At 28.6% G+C, this 15,187-nt stretch overlaps 2 protein-coding genes across 9 annotated transcripts in view; one reads left to right on the top strand and one right to left on the bottom strand.

Moving 5' to 3' along the window:
- Window positions 1-7,381: 7,381 nt before the first annotated feature.
- On the bottom strand, window positions 7,382-12,617 carry LOC145180787 (protein phosphatase 1 regulatory subunit 3B-like). The gene is made up of 2 exons (XM_090082323.1): window positions 12,484-12,617; window positions 7,382-8,161 (listed from the first exon to the last, which is right to left on the bottom strand). Exon 2 carries the CDS (start codon window positions 8,079-8,081, stop codon window positions 7,449-7,451), a length of 633 nt encoding a protein of 210 aa, XP_089938449.1. The 5' UTR covers window positions 8,082-8,161; window positions 12,484-12,617; the 3' UTR covers window positions 7,382-7,448.
- LOC145180777 (uncharacterized) overlaps window positions 12,529-15,187 on the top strand; it is a 29,097-nt gene continuing 26,438 nt past the window's right edge. For all 8 annotated transcript variants that reach the window (XR_016450850.1, XR_016450849.1, XM_090082322.1 and 5 more), the window contains exons 1-4: window positions 12,529-13,171; window positions 13,757-13,984; window positions 14,482-14,588; window positions 14,686-14,745. Coding sequence is in view for 6 of the 8 variants with exons in the window: in XM_090082322.1 (XP_089938448.1) it covers window positions 13,035-13,171; window positions 13,757-13,984; window positions 14,482-14,588; window positions 14,686-14,745 (532 nt within the window). In the remaining 2 variants the exon portion in view is untranslated. The remainder of the gene's footprint in view (window positions 13,172-13,756; window positions 13,985-14,481; window positions 14,589-14,685; window positions 14,746-15,187) is intronic.

Below are 15,187 nucleotides of genomic sequence, written 5' to 3'. Positions count from 1 at the left end.
TTAAATATAATTTCAACTTTATATTTTAAAATAAATATTTAGGCTCTACTATCATTAAATTTCTGATTTGATTTGCAAACTAAGTACTTATTTTATTCGCGATTCGAAACTTAAAATATTGATTCATAGGGCCCTAGTTATTTTACCATCATCGTTCTTTTTGAAGCAAAAAAGACATTTTTGCAGAATTCATTTGCATGAGAAAATAATATATCACTCAGGTTTGTTCCCTTCATGATTAATGAAACGCAGGTAGCTTCATGATTACTGAGACGCTTGGGAAAACATATAAGAGAAATAATATAGGCATTTATAGCTTCAAATAATTTGATGCAATAAAGATACTCAGCTTATTTTCAATTTAAGACGTCTCGTTATTGGTTTTGCAACAAGTTGCTGACGTAATGTAAGGTTTTATTGTTGAAGTATTGATTTATTATAAAACATTTTGTTAACCCTTGTGTGCACAACCGGGTACCCGGGTGCCCACTAAAGCACATTTTTTAATGTAAATAAGTTAGTAGATAATATTTTACTTTGGGCATTTAGATATCCATTACATGGCTCAAATTTAACATAGTTGTGCATAAAAAATACCAGAAACAAAAAAATTTCTTAAAATAATTAAGTTTGAAGTGAACATGCTTTGTGGACGCAACCGGGTACCCTGGTACCCGCAATAAGAAATCTCAAGATTGGTTGAACTTAAAAACTCAGTTATCAATTTGCTACATTTTTCTAAATAAAATATAAAGTTTATAAAAAACGTTAACAAAAAAACACTCATATATTACATTCAACACATTTAACAAAACCAAATGAATGTTCGTCACACAGGATTATTGCATTGAGAGCAACTCTTTCTTGTTTTTCTTCTCTTCTTTGTTGGCTGTTGGTAACAAATATGGCAAGAACCAGTAATTTTTTTCTTCCAGATGAATCTCTTATAACTGATGGAATTAAAACTTAATCCACTAAAACACTTTGCTGTCCAATCACACTTTCAATAGCAATCTTAGTATTGTAATGCCTTCTTACCTGCAAGTTTTGATACCGAATGTTTATCTATGGTTTAGCAAGCTCTTCACTTAATTGGTGCATAAACAACCTTCACTGATTGGTTTTTTTTTTAATCATCTTATTATTTTCATAATAAATCAAATACGATGCAAGTGTACTGATGTCTAACATGTTAAAAAACATTACCAGTGGCCATCTCAAAGTGTGACGTTGTGTAGTGTACCTACTTATCATTTGGTCCATGGTATCAACTCCTGTTTTGGATTTGTTATAATAAGTAATAATGTGTGACTTTTTTTTTAGATCCTCATTTACAGCAATATCAGAGTGCATTGTTGATAAAAGAATTACTGTTTTTTTTTTTTTTGGTACGTAAGAGCACATTGTTATGTTTTCATGGAAGGCAAATATAGATGAGTATAATTCTCTTGATTTATTTGGACCCATTATCGGTGGAATGTATGGTTTGTTTTTCTTTAATGTGCCAACTATAGTCAAGTTCCATGAGAGCAATTGTTGAGCAAGAGATAAACTAGTAAAAAAATTATCTTTGCAAATGTTTCTCCCACTGCCTTTGTACGCAACTGCGAGTTCTTTAGCAACTCTTTTACCTTGGTTTTTTTCTCGTATATGACCAGTTTTCCCAGTGTAAATGAAACCATTAAGAGGAAAAGCATTTTCAGCATCACAAACCCACTATATTTTAATGCCATATTTGGCTGGTTTTGAGGGAATGTACTGAGTAAACTTTGTGCGACCACGAAAAGGATAAAGTTGTTCATCTACTGTTAAATTTTCTGTTGGCTTATAGATTTGCGATAAAATTTTGTTAAGCATTGTCCAGATATCACGAATTGGAGCGGCTTTATCTGTTATTTTGCGCTGCTTGCGAGTATTGGCATCATCAAATCTAATAAAACGCATAATGTTTCGAAACCTATTGATTCCCATTGTTGCTCGATATAGTGGGTATGAGCTAGAATGCCACATATCACTAACGTGGTCAGTATTAGAGTTATTTACACCAGAACAAATCAAAATAGCCATAAAAGAATATATTTCCTGAACTGTAACTGGCTTCCATTCTCTTTTAGAATCTGAATTGAGATTGAGTGATGAGTATACCGAGAATGCTTTTTTATTTGTATGTCGAGTAACAATATCTGCCATTTCCACAGTAAATATCTTTAAGAAAATGTTACTGATCGAGAGTGTTTCGGTGCTCTTACTAGGACCACTTCGCTGACGCACTATGTTTCGTAATGGGGTTTTATTTTGTTGAGAAGGGATTTTATTCCATACAATTCCTTTAGCTATGTAAGTACTCTGTGATTCTGCTAAAATTAAGAAGAAACATTTATTTCATAAACATAAAATAAAAAAAATAATGACTTTTTGTATATCAATTTTATTAACTACCTTCTTGTGCTTCAACTGCTTTTTTATCATTTTTCTGATTGTCACAATATATATATATATATATATATATAATTTGGTCTGACTTTATTAAAACTAACCTGAAATATAAACATTATCATCATTATCAGAAACTTCATGCTCTTACATATTGTTAGGCACCCAATCACCATCCTCGCCATCAGAGTTATTGCTAGAAATATCACTGTTGGATTCTATCAATGCAACTAAATAGGCCTCTTTTTCTACATCATATAATCTGAAATAAAATTATAGTTTTATTATTCAATATTGTGATTCTTCAATAAAATAATACACTAGAATTAAATTTATTTTACCTTTAAAATTCTGCTATTGATAATTCCTCCATAACTCAGTTGTTAATTTTCTATTGTTATCTTAGTATTATATTATTCCAGCACTATAACTTGAATAATAATTGAAAAACTATTTTAAATAAAACAATGTATAACAATAAACAATAAAAAAATAATTTAATTTATAGTTTGCATAGAATTTACATTTTAAAGCCTGAAAAAAAAAGTTGGGTACCCCGGTACCCTTGTTGTCTAACAATGTTAGTAAATTTGGTTGTGTACACAAGGGTTAAAGAGTTTCGATTGCGTGAGGGCTGATCAATTCCTCTCAATTCTTCTCTATTATTTTTATAAGTACTAAATTATTATTAAATTACTTTAAAATTTGATTACTTTTACTTATTTTTCTAACAAAATTTGAATACTTACAATTCCTTTTCTAATAAAACAATTGATGATTTACTTTGTTTTAGTTAATAGTTTTGGAGGTATACTGTAAAGTTTTAAATCGATTAAATAACTCTACATTCACCATTAGTTTTTTAGTGTAAGTAACCGAAAAAGAGTTGAAGAAATTTACTTCCTCTGCAACACATAATAATTTTTATCTGGGTATTACGTTTCTGAATTACAATGAGAATGATCTTTACGCAGCATAAAAACGACGTAGGAATTGATAAAATTAAAATAAATAAAGTTTGGAATCACCTTTAAATTTCATGCACTTTCGAAGCCCCACCCACCCCCACCCCCTTTCTTTATTCTTTTATTGCAGATTATGAAAGACCATTGTTTAAAATGAAGAAAATTGTATCCAATTTGTTTTATGACCAATGCAAAGTATTCAAACATAAACTTGAAGAAAAAAACATTACCAAAACGCCAACGTTCGCCATTTTTTAAACGCCATTAAATTTTGTTAAACTAAATGTTAATATTGAAAAATAATATGGTTTTCACGGTCACAGCGACTACTTTTAAAAGTAACGATGATGAGCAATTAGTAATAAACAAATGAGTATAAGAAAAACTTAAAAGTTGATAAAATAAATGATAGATTACTTCCTCTTTTAAGTTATTTTGTTAAAAATCTTTTGTACTTAAATCAGCATCATCTCATTGTTTACTTAATGGCTCTTCGATTCACCTTAAAGATTGTGTTTGATTCCGTTTCTCTGGCCCAAATTGTATTAAGATTTGCAAACAATTTGGACTCTACTATTCGTTGGTGCAGAAATTATGGTTTAATTGCAGAAACAATAAACTGTGTTTTATGTGATTAACCTTGCATCCAGCAAAATTACTTAGCGGCTGTGGACCTCGTCATTTGGACAGTTAAACGCTGCAAAAGAACTTTTAATATTAGAAAAGGCCATATCTGTGAAAGATCTTATTTGGAATTATGCAAAATTACAGGCATAACGTATATATGGTGTAGAAGCGCCGGATCGAGCCGTGGATTATTGTATGAAAACATGATTTGAACATTGGCAGTCAGCATACAGCAGTTGATTGGAATTAATTTTCCTGAGACGTGTGTGTTTTTGACCTTCAAGCTGGTGTAGCAATAAATCATATTAAAGCGATGTGTATTCACTTTGCATATTTTGATGTAAAAATCAGTAATCAAGACTAATATAGGTTCTTCACTAAGTAATGTGGGCTCCTCACTAAGTATGTTCATACTTGTGTTCATCTCAAGCATCTTGAGAAATGGTATATAATAGAGAAAGAAGCCTTTTAAATTTTCAATACCAATTATATGGAAAGAGCAAAAAAATCATTCGAGTAACTATTTTCTTTTTTTTTTTTTTTTTTTTTGCAGCATTAATATTTCTGGTAATAACTCGAAAAATAAGAAAGCAATTGTCTATCCTAATTTTACTTTAGCTAATTGGCCAGTAAAACATGGACCAGGACTTTCTGTTCCTGAGCCACTTCACTCTATTGATTATGCTTTACAGAACAGTTCCAAAGTCAACCGAGTATAAATGAGTTCCAACGTTCTTCGTTTTCAACGTTTCTCAACGTTCTTTCTTTCAACGTTCTATTGATTACACAAACTGAGTTGAATAATTTAGTGAGCGATTTAGGTTTGCTAAGGAAAAACAGAGTTGATTGGTTGAAGACTAAGTAATAAATGAGTTGTGATTAAGTTTTTGGAAGTTTGTGATTAAGTTTGTGAAAATACTTATACTGTAGTAATTTAATGTGATTGCGGTGGATTTTATTAATTTTTATGTTTTAATTTTATTATGTGTGCTCAGAGTATATTGAGTAATGCAAAAGTGTGGGACAGCGATAATGACAACAGCGATGTGAGTGTGAGGGCGGCGGATTTTATTTTATTTTTTTTTATATTTATTTATTTATTTACTTATTTATTTACTTTTATGTTAAAGATGATTAATGTGATTATGGTGATGCGGTAGAATGAAGCAGAATAATTTAGACGCGCGGTAGGAACATCAGACTTTTTAATACAATTGTTAACGCATATAGCAATAATAAAGATATTATTAATAATAATAATAATATTGCCTTACTTAAAATGAAAACAAAAGTAAAAATACTTACGACTGATTTTTCTTCTCTTACTTATTTTTCTTAATTAATATTCTCAATTATTTCTCATCAATATATATATTCTCTTAATATTAACTCATACAAATAACAATACATTAATACTTATAACAACGCAAATTGAAAGTTACTCAAATACATTTCCTTACCAAATCCTTCTCATAAGTTCCTCTTTAAGTTGTCCATAAATTCTTTTCATTAAATTCTCCTTAAATCTTCAAAAATCCTTTTCTCATAAAATCCTTTTTTAAAATCTCTCAAAATTCTTTTAAATTCTTTTCTCATATAATCTCTTAAAATCTCATAAAATTTTTTCTTTCTCTTAAAGTTCTTTTTAAAATCTTTCATAACTCTTTCTTAATACATCTTCATCAAAATTTTCCCGAAAACATCTCTCCAAAGAGAGAGTCCAAGGAAATCTACAAAAAAATCTCCCAAAAAAAATCTCAAAAAAATCTAAAAGATTTTCTCAACCGTTCCTTTTCTATCTGTCCGCAGGTGTTATTTTGAATTCTTGTTCAGACAATAGATTTCTTTTTCTTCAAGTTCGTTCAGTACTTTCGTTTCAACTGTTGAGTCATGGTATTCTTTAAAACAAGTTTTACTAGTTTTCTTTTTATTAGTCTTTATATCAGAGTGGCTACAGAACTTTCTAGAACTTTACTAATTAAAATCATATCATTGTGTTTCAAGTCGTGTTTGCGAAAACAGTTTTAATCATTTATGGTGTGACTTATTCATTTTTCATGTTACACGACATGTGTCCACCTGGTGTGTTTGTGGTTGACTCGCTCTTTTCCTATTTCGAATGTAGCGTGTTTTAGTCGGGTAAAACTTAAAGATAATGTTTACAATTTTCTTCATCTTCGCCCCACACATTAATATAATTGTGAAAAAGTGAAACTATGATTTTTTATGTTGTAAATTTTCCTTATTTCAAAATATACAACCGATGTCATATTGTGAGAGAATTGTGGGTAATAAAAAAAACTGATGCTAAATAAGGTTTCAGCACCAAAAATTATATGGGCTTTAGGTAAATTGGTTTCAAATGTCCTTAGAAAGATTTTTTTATTGGCTTGTGTACTTACTACCTTTCCAGCAGCCCTTTAGCATACCGGCTTATCTGCAACTTGTTGCAAAGGAAAATGAACCCCTATGTAAAAAAATATTTATAGCGTTTCGCAAGCTACTTAAAATCTTCAGTTTTTCTAAAATATACTTAAAACAAAAAACATTTGGATCAAATAAGTAAGACTTAAACTTAATCAGCCGAAATTATTTAATTTTTTTGCCCATCAATTTGATTGAAAATTGTTGCCTGCAATTCATTGTTTCAATATAAGAACCATCTATGGCACCTATATCTCGTACTCCTAGAAATTAGAGGATGAAGTAGTTTCATGCTTAAACAGACTGTAAAATTTTAAATCATTCTATGGTGCATTCACGACGCAATTTTATATCATCTACCATGAGCAATAAATAAATATTAAGAAATCTTCATAATCTCTAATTACTGATGTGTGGTCATAATGCCTCTTAGCAGCTAGTGTATTTACAGCTCATAAAAACTGATTTTAAAAGTGTGAATCACTCTTGCCATTCATTGTGTGTCGTGAAATGCTATCAAACACCACGTATGATTAGTTCGATAATGACGCTCACCATCTTCGCGCATCCCTCTTTCGATGCGCTCACTGATCCTCAATGTCATCAGTCAAATTTTTTTTTATACATACCATTCTCAGCGGGTTTGTGTTACTATATTCTATATAGTATACCTAATGAAAAAATACGCGACTATTTTTCACCCGGTTGCTAGTCATCAGAGGTAAGAGCTTCTGCGTTTAAGTTCCCCACAACCCACTGAGATACTTAAGTGGATACTTGAATTGGTTTCCTGATTTTATTTGTGATTGCTCGCGTCACCCGCTTGATGTCAGCTCCCACCGCTTACTTTAAAACCTTGAAAACAAAAAAAAGGATAGAAAACTAAAAAAAAAAAACTGATGGTATCTGTAAATAAAAAATATGCAGCATGTTGATTTTTTTTTTTTTTTTTAGTAGTATACATGATCACACTTTAGTTTATTATACAGCTCCATTTTATTATAGTTTATAGTTATGGCTCCCATTATTGTCCCAGTGTTCAGAATCATTAACACAATATCTCACGGCAAACTCAATTCCTTTTTGCAAAATTTCATTCTCTAATGTTAACAAATGAATAACGAATACAAAACGATCAATATCTCCGCGAAATTCCTGTTGCATAAAATTACAAGGTACATCTTGAAACGTTTTCCATTTGTTTAAGGTAAGTCTTATCTTGACCTCTTTATGAAAAGCCAGATTTCTCACAGCAACTGCCCCGAAAAGGTTTTTGTTAGTGGTAAGGCCATATAACAACAAACTGACGTTTTTGAGATGAAGTTGAGTTTCATTATAAGCAACTTTATACTCCATTTTATCCTTAATGATTAACGGCGGACTAAAATCTGGTCGATAACAAACAGTAAATGAATCGGGAACGTAAAGTTTAACGTGGCATAGTCTTCTGCCTTTCTCGTCTGCAAATGTAACCTTCTTACGCTGCGAGCATTCTGTTCCGTTTTGTTCATTCAGAGAGTATGATGCAGCTGTAACTTTTCTACTATAATTGGAGAACAAATCAGGATATACGCGAGGAGATATATGTACTGCATTATCAAAAATATCAAAATTTCTTTCGAGCTTGAGCATTTTAGTTTATGACAGTTTAAACTTCTTCAGCTGTGATCTTTGCAACCTTTTTATTTAGCAAATCGTTTTCCAATCATATTCTATTAGCAGTAAAAGAACAATAAAATATAAAATTTGTTATTGCTATAAATATGCTTTCTCAATTCCCAACCGTGTCATTAACTATGCTATTTTTAACACTGATGCTTCTTCAAACTAAAGTTAAGTTTCGAAGTTTTCTCAACAAGTGAGCATCATTAATATTTACAACGCGCAATTTATCAATCATACATAAATAATAATTTAATGCGTTTGTATTGAATTAAAGAAATAAATCAGAAATGTTGTTTATATCATATTTAATTATTTTTATCTTTGCATATTATTTTGTTTTGATTTTATACTTTTATTATTATATTTCAATATTATATTTATAATATACTTATTTGTTACTTTTAGATAACATTTTATAAAATTTCACATAATATATTATGTTAATTAATATAAGTATCAAAGAAGTATATATTTACAGGAGGGAGAAGCACCTGTTCACCATCGAAGCGTAAAAAGGAGTGAGGTCATTAAATTTAACTTTAAGATTTAAAATATGAACTCGTCTTAATCATCTTAAAAGCACCTCATATTTATGTTATATTAGAAAAAAGTTTGATTTAAAAATTTAACAAAAACTTAAAAATTTGAACAGAAAAAAATTTAGCAAATGTTATTAAAGAGCATTTGTATATATATACAAATGCATTATGCATATACACACGCGCAATTTAACTGACACTCGCGACCTTTAGAATTTTTATTAGCTTTTCATTAGTATTGTGAATTATTTTTTTCATTTATTTAACCAAACAAAAAACAAAAAAACAAAAATTGAAACCACATATATTTTCGATATATTTCGAGATTAAGTAAAATATTTGCATCTTAACTTAATACTTTTTAATTGCTAATAATTTAAAAAAAGTTTAGTTCGAGAAAAAATCACAATTTGATGTTAGCTAGGACGAACTAACTACCTCTCAATTCTTTATTTGACACTTTAAAAATTCTTATTCTCCTCTACTGTCGCCCTGAAATTTAGAAGTTTACATGAATTTAATAATCGCGATGAGTTATTTTAATTTTTTTTTCAGGGATTTGCAACAGAGGTTTCAGGAAGTCATTTTTTTTGAGTGCTTTTAAAGATGGAATTTTACATAAAGATTGATTTTATTTTGATAGACATTCATAAAGTTATTTAAGTATTTCATAAAGTTTTTCTTTTTTATTTACATTATACATTGTTTCCTTTTTTTTTGTTTTTATATCAAGCTTTATTTGAACATTAAAAAAACCCGGAGAATTTTTTTCTCTTTACACACATTTTCTAACCCATATTGACTCACAATAAAGAGTAGATCCATCTTTTTTGAAAAATATATCCAAATTCTTTATGAAAATGTACGATGAGCAAATTTTCTTTAGATTTTGTAAATCAGGCATATATATATATATATATATATATATATATATATATATATATATATATATATATATATATATATATATATATATATATATATATATATATATATATATATATATATATATATATATATATATATATGACACTCTGTTTTCCTTCCATGATATATAAGTTGTTTGCTTCATATTATTCCGATTTACATTCCCTAATTCAACAGATAAATACTTTTAATTACAAAAGTGTGCTTCCCGTAATCTTTTATTAAAACCTTTAAGGAACTGGAATGTTAAAAGTTACATTAACATTTTTGTTATTAACTTTGAAGCTCGTTTTTTTCCCTCTGTTTTTATCTTGAAAGTTATAAAGAGTTTTAAAGACCGCTGCAACATCAATCTTATAATTGTTTTTTATAGCGCAACGAACGGCTTTACTTTGTCAGTCGAGCACAACTTTCGTTATCAATTTATGAAGATCGTGTTTTTGAAATAGGAATATGTATAAGTTACCAGTTTGTCATCCACGAAGAATGAATTCAATCTTATAATTAAAATAAAAGGCACATGGCATAGATTTTCTAAACTCATTAATAAACTTTGGATATAAGATAATAATTAAAAAAATCTAAATTTTTAAAATTTACATTAATTGTTTCATACTGCGTCATAAACCAATAAAAAAAATTCAATCAAGAATAAGGTTTTTACATACGTTGGATTATTTTTATTTCTAAAACGTAGACCTTTTACTTTCATAAATAGACATTATTTGCAGAAATTAAACAAAAAGCTACAACAGGCATTAAAAAACTGTTCAAAAAACAGGCCATCTTTCTATTATTATTAATGGTTTATTAAAATAAGATTTTCCAAAAAAAAGTTTTTATTTCATATTTTCCTGTTTTATTGAATTAAAAATTAATGTAGTGCTGACTATATTGTTGGAATTTGTTAAGTGCCACCTTCCCCACCTTTTTTTTCTTTTCCCCTCTTCAATCCATAAGACCTTCCGACGGTCGTGGTTTTAAAAAATTTGAAGATTAAATTTTTAGTGTCGATTCAACGTAAGTTTGCCCAAAAAATCATGTTTCTCTTTGCAACTCGGAAATTGTTTATACGATAAAAAAAATTATCCATTTTGTTTCACGGAAAGTATCTTTATGTTTGATACAGTCAAAGCGCCATTTAATTATTTCATAGACATTTTGCTAAGTTACTTTTTGAAAAACAAAAAGGTTAATTTTTTAATGAACTTGACGAAATGCTTGCGTAACGATAAGAATAAAAAACTTGATGCAAAACTAAATGGCGATTTTTGACTAGAATTTTTTTTTTCAAAAGCCATTTATTAACCATCAATTAAAATATTAATATGTTGTTTAAAGATCTCGGTCTGTAGACGGATTTTTCCAATTGTGGAGAAATTAGGACAATATCGACTTTTAACAGCACTTTGATAAATTTTGAATATTTTTCAAATTAGCAGCGATTTCAAAAGAACTTCAAAAAAAGTCATTCTCAGAATATGCTCTTTTAATTGATTTAGTTTTATAATCATTTAGTGTTCATTTTAAATTTTTATTTAGGACACCGTAACTATTATGCTGTGACCGCTATAGAAAAGGAAAAAATTAAATACATTAGAAAACCAGGAGCGTCGAAAAAACTTCCAAGAAATATGTGAGCAAAAAGCACGTTTCGAAACGAGTCTGAGTAATTGATTAGTGCTGTTTGCATAGATTTACCCTTAAAATAACAGAAGTTAAAGTAATGGAAGCAAAATTAATTCCTCGACATGAATATCATCGGGCAATTAGTAAATTGTCCACAATTTAATAATGGCTTTCTTGAAAATCTCTCGTGTATTATGCATATGGTATTGTTTTAGATATGTATTTCATTTTTTTTGGGGAAAGATTTGAATTACGCCTTCGAAATGAAAAATGGGAAAGGAAGGAAAACTAAAAGTAATTTCAAAACTTATTGATCAAGAAAAATGCGATTAAAAAGAATTGCCTATATCTAATGTCATTCATACACTGACATCTATACCTAACCGTTTCTCAATAACATGTCCGACCACATATCCTAATTGTCATTGTTTAATATTAGAAATGCTTGAACCAATATCTTGTGAGCCAACAACTTGACTTGAATCTTGTGAGCAAACAACTTGACTTAAGTGGATACCTGAGTAGAAGTATTATATGTGACTTCTCCATTAATAACTCACGATATAAATGGAGAAAAAAGATATTATGAGGTTTTTCTGATCAAAATTTAAAAAAACGTCTACAAAGTAACCAGCAGCCGAATGCAGAAAATCAATGTTATACATTAAGATAAAAAAATGGTAAAAGAAGCTTGAACAAAAAGATTTGAAAAAAAAGAATACGTTGTTATTTTTTTATAACAAAACAATTATTTTTGTTAAAACCCTTTCAGTGCTAAAAAATAATAAAATACTCGATTTTTCATTTTTTCCCTATGAAATTCTTGTCAAAAAATCAAAGCTTCCTGAAAGTGTGCGATGAAAAGGCACTTTGTCTATGGTGCTCTTTCTTTCATCGATAGCAGTAAATCAAGACATTTAAATTTTATTTTAAGTCGAAAACAGTTTCAGAATAACTCTATGTTTTTATAATAAAATCTTAAGTATTTCAAATAAGGTATGATTAAGTTTCAATGAAACTATTTCCTTATCGATTCACATTTAAACGTTTGGTATTATGAAATCAAAATTAACTGGAGCAAAACTTTTATTTTTTTCCAGTGGATTTTTCAATTAAATTCGTGATATATAGGAAAGGTTTTATACATTTTAAGAACTTTTTTTTTCTTTTAGTTCTTAATTAATATCTACCTTTGAATGTTTTTCAATTCCAAAAAATAATTTAATAAATTACAAACTCTTTTGTCTGTAAACCTTATTACAAAAGATTCCTACTTGTTTCAAGACTGTTGATCAAAAAGGGTTACTAAATTTCCTTTCACTCGCACATCAAATTGAGTTGAATTAAAACCAACGAAAAGTAGTTCCGTAATCTTGCTTAAGAAATTTTTAAAATTACTGTACATATAAAATACTATCAGTATCAGATTAACGCTGTTCAAGCTTCGCGATTTTTGTTTAAGAGACTATTTAATGGGTTGATCCTATTATGCATGTAAACACCAAATATCGGTCAATTAAAAAAAGATCAACGAAGACCTGTGTCGCTGAAATACGCAAGAATAAATAATCCTTTTTTAATTATCACTAACATATTTTATGGTGACATATACGTACTAAAATCAACGTTCATGGCTTTGGATAAATCATTTTTGTTTAAATTCTAAAGACATATTGACAAACAAGGCTGGTTGCTGAATCTGTTCGTTGCAGTTTTTGAGCCGAAAAGATCTCAATTAATCTTACCACTGTTAAAAGATGGTTTTCTGCTTAATTTAAAAGCAAAAATATCTAACTAGTTATAGTGTATTGAAAGATACTTGTAAATGGCAACTTTTAAGAATGCTTTTGATCCTGTTATTGATATTGATGCTGGAAAGTTTACAGAAGCAGAGAAAAATATTTTATTAAAAGTAGTAGCTCGAGATGAAGAAATTAGAATTCAAGAAAAAAGTAAAATTGAGTAAGTGTGTGTGTGTGTTTTTGTATATAGTAGATGTTTACAAATGTTTTTAAAGCCAGTTTTTCCTATTATTTACTTATTTTGTAATGTGCTGAAAGTTATAAACTGTAAAGTTTACAAGTAAAAAGCTCACAGTGAGAAGGTCATAAGGTTAATCACTGAATACCATTTAATTCTTTCATTTATAACGCTGAGATAACTTGAAATCATCAGAAACAGTTTTTTTGTAATTTCAGTTTAAATTAACTAGGTTCTTGTGTCTACATCAATATCAAAACTAATCCAGCAAAATACTTGATAAAAAATGAAGTTTTATTTGAAATTTAATTTCAGAATATTTACATTCATTACCAACCATTTTTTACTACCTAAACCCAAAATTCAGTGCAGATAAAAATCAATATAATTATATGTCTTTTTTTTTTAGATGTAATACAATATATAATATATAATATATATATATATATATATATATATATATATATATATATATATATATATATATATATATATATATATATATATATATATATATATATATAAAATCCTGTTGGTGTTCACCTATTTTCTTTTCTTTTTAATCAGAAACCTTAAGATTGATTTAAACAACTTAAGAGAGAAGGGTGTTCCTGATGGAGAGGATGAAGTATATGGAAGAGTTTGCAAGCGTTGCCGAACTCCACTAGGTCTTATATTTAACTCTGGTGCTCTCTGTCCCAATTGTAGTGGAAAAGTGTGCAAGTCATGTCGTGTTACAATTGACCCACCAATTGCTGAAAACTCATGGTTATGTACTGTTTGTGCAAAAATCAGGTACAAACATTTTTTGGTTTATTTTATTACCTTATTGTTTACTTTATCCTACCTGTGAGCTATATAGTGCATAATAAACACTATTATAAATAAAGAGCAATTCATGTTTATTTAAAGCATTTATAAAGACTAGTTAAAGAAAAAACCATTTTCTGTGGTTTTTTTTAGAGAAAGGATAAGAGAAATTTTCTATTATATTACATGTATCATTCTTCTTTTTAAAATGTGCCCATGAGCTGTACCAAGTATCAAAGAAGTCTGGAATGGACATTCAATTTAAAGTTGGAAAAAATTTAAATCATTTACTGTTGATGTTTAGCTTGCTGTTTTGCTAAAGTTTTGGCTCTTTTGATAATGATTCTAGAAAATCTACATAATAACTTAGCACAGACATAAACAGCTATTGTTAAAATACTATTTTTTTATTTACAAAGAGAAAAAAAAACTATGATAAATCACTGGATTATGGTAAAAGTATACCAGTATTTTTTTTTTAGAGATATAAGGGCAGAATCTGGCGCATGGTTTTATGATAGTTCTTCTAAAAAAACAAAGACAAAAAAAGTATATGGCAGTTTCCTTATAAAAAGTATTTTTTCAAAAGGTTAGTCATAGCACCAAACTTTTGCATTAAAAGAAATGCTTTGTTGTATACTGCATAATATATTTGTATTGTTATGGTTGTTCTATGGTATTTGTAGCTAGAAAGCGGGATTCAATTATTTATAAAGATCCTGATTGGACTGAAATTATTGAGAAAGGTATTAATAGTTTTTAATTAAAAGTAAGTGTTAATGAATGTAACTTTGTAATTTAGTTTTTGTCTGCTAACACAACATCAATTAATAGCCTGTTCAGCATTTATTTAATATCAATCAAAACTGAATGCCTTAACAAGATTACCTCTTTAAAAATAATTCACCAATAAATATACTCTTTTGGCATGCAAAAATGAAACACTTAATTTAATTTGAACTAAATCTTTAATCCCAATTCTAAACTTAAGTTGTTGAAAGAGCTGTTAAAGGTTTTAAATGTTAAATGACTTTAAAGGGCATTAAAGGAATTGAAACCCTATTTTTTTTTATTTATTTAAAACTATGGAGGTGACAAAAGACAACTTTTCTGGCCTTTCAATCTTTCAGTTTTTAAAATCTCAAAATTACGCAAATATGTTATTTAGTTAAAATGCAATTCTTGAAA

This window comes from Hydra viridissima, unplaced genomic scaffold (assembly GCF_058129835.1).
Source record: "Hydra viridissima isolate aposymbiotic clone 2 unplaced genomic scaffold, HvirCarnegie_v1 scaffold_3, whole genome shotgun sequence".
NCBI lineage: Eukaryota > Metazoa > Cnidaria > Hydrozoa > Anthoathecata > Hydridae > Hydra > Hydra viridissima.
Note: the sequence above shows the minus strand (reverse complement) of the source record. Positions and strands in the feature narration are given on the sequence as shown.

What these genes read in the sequence shown, in the direction of transcription:
- LOC145180787 (XM_090082323.1), bottom strand. Translation starts at nt 8,081, where the DNA reads ATGCTCAAGCTCGAAAGAAATTTTGATATTTTTGATAATGCAGTACAT.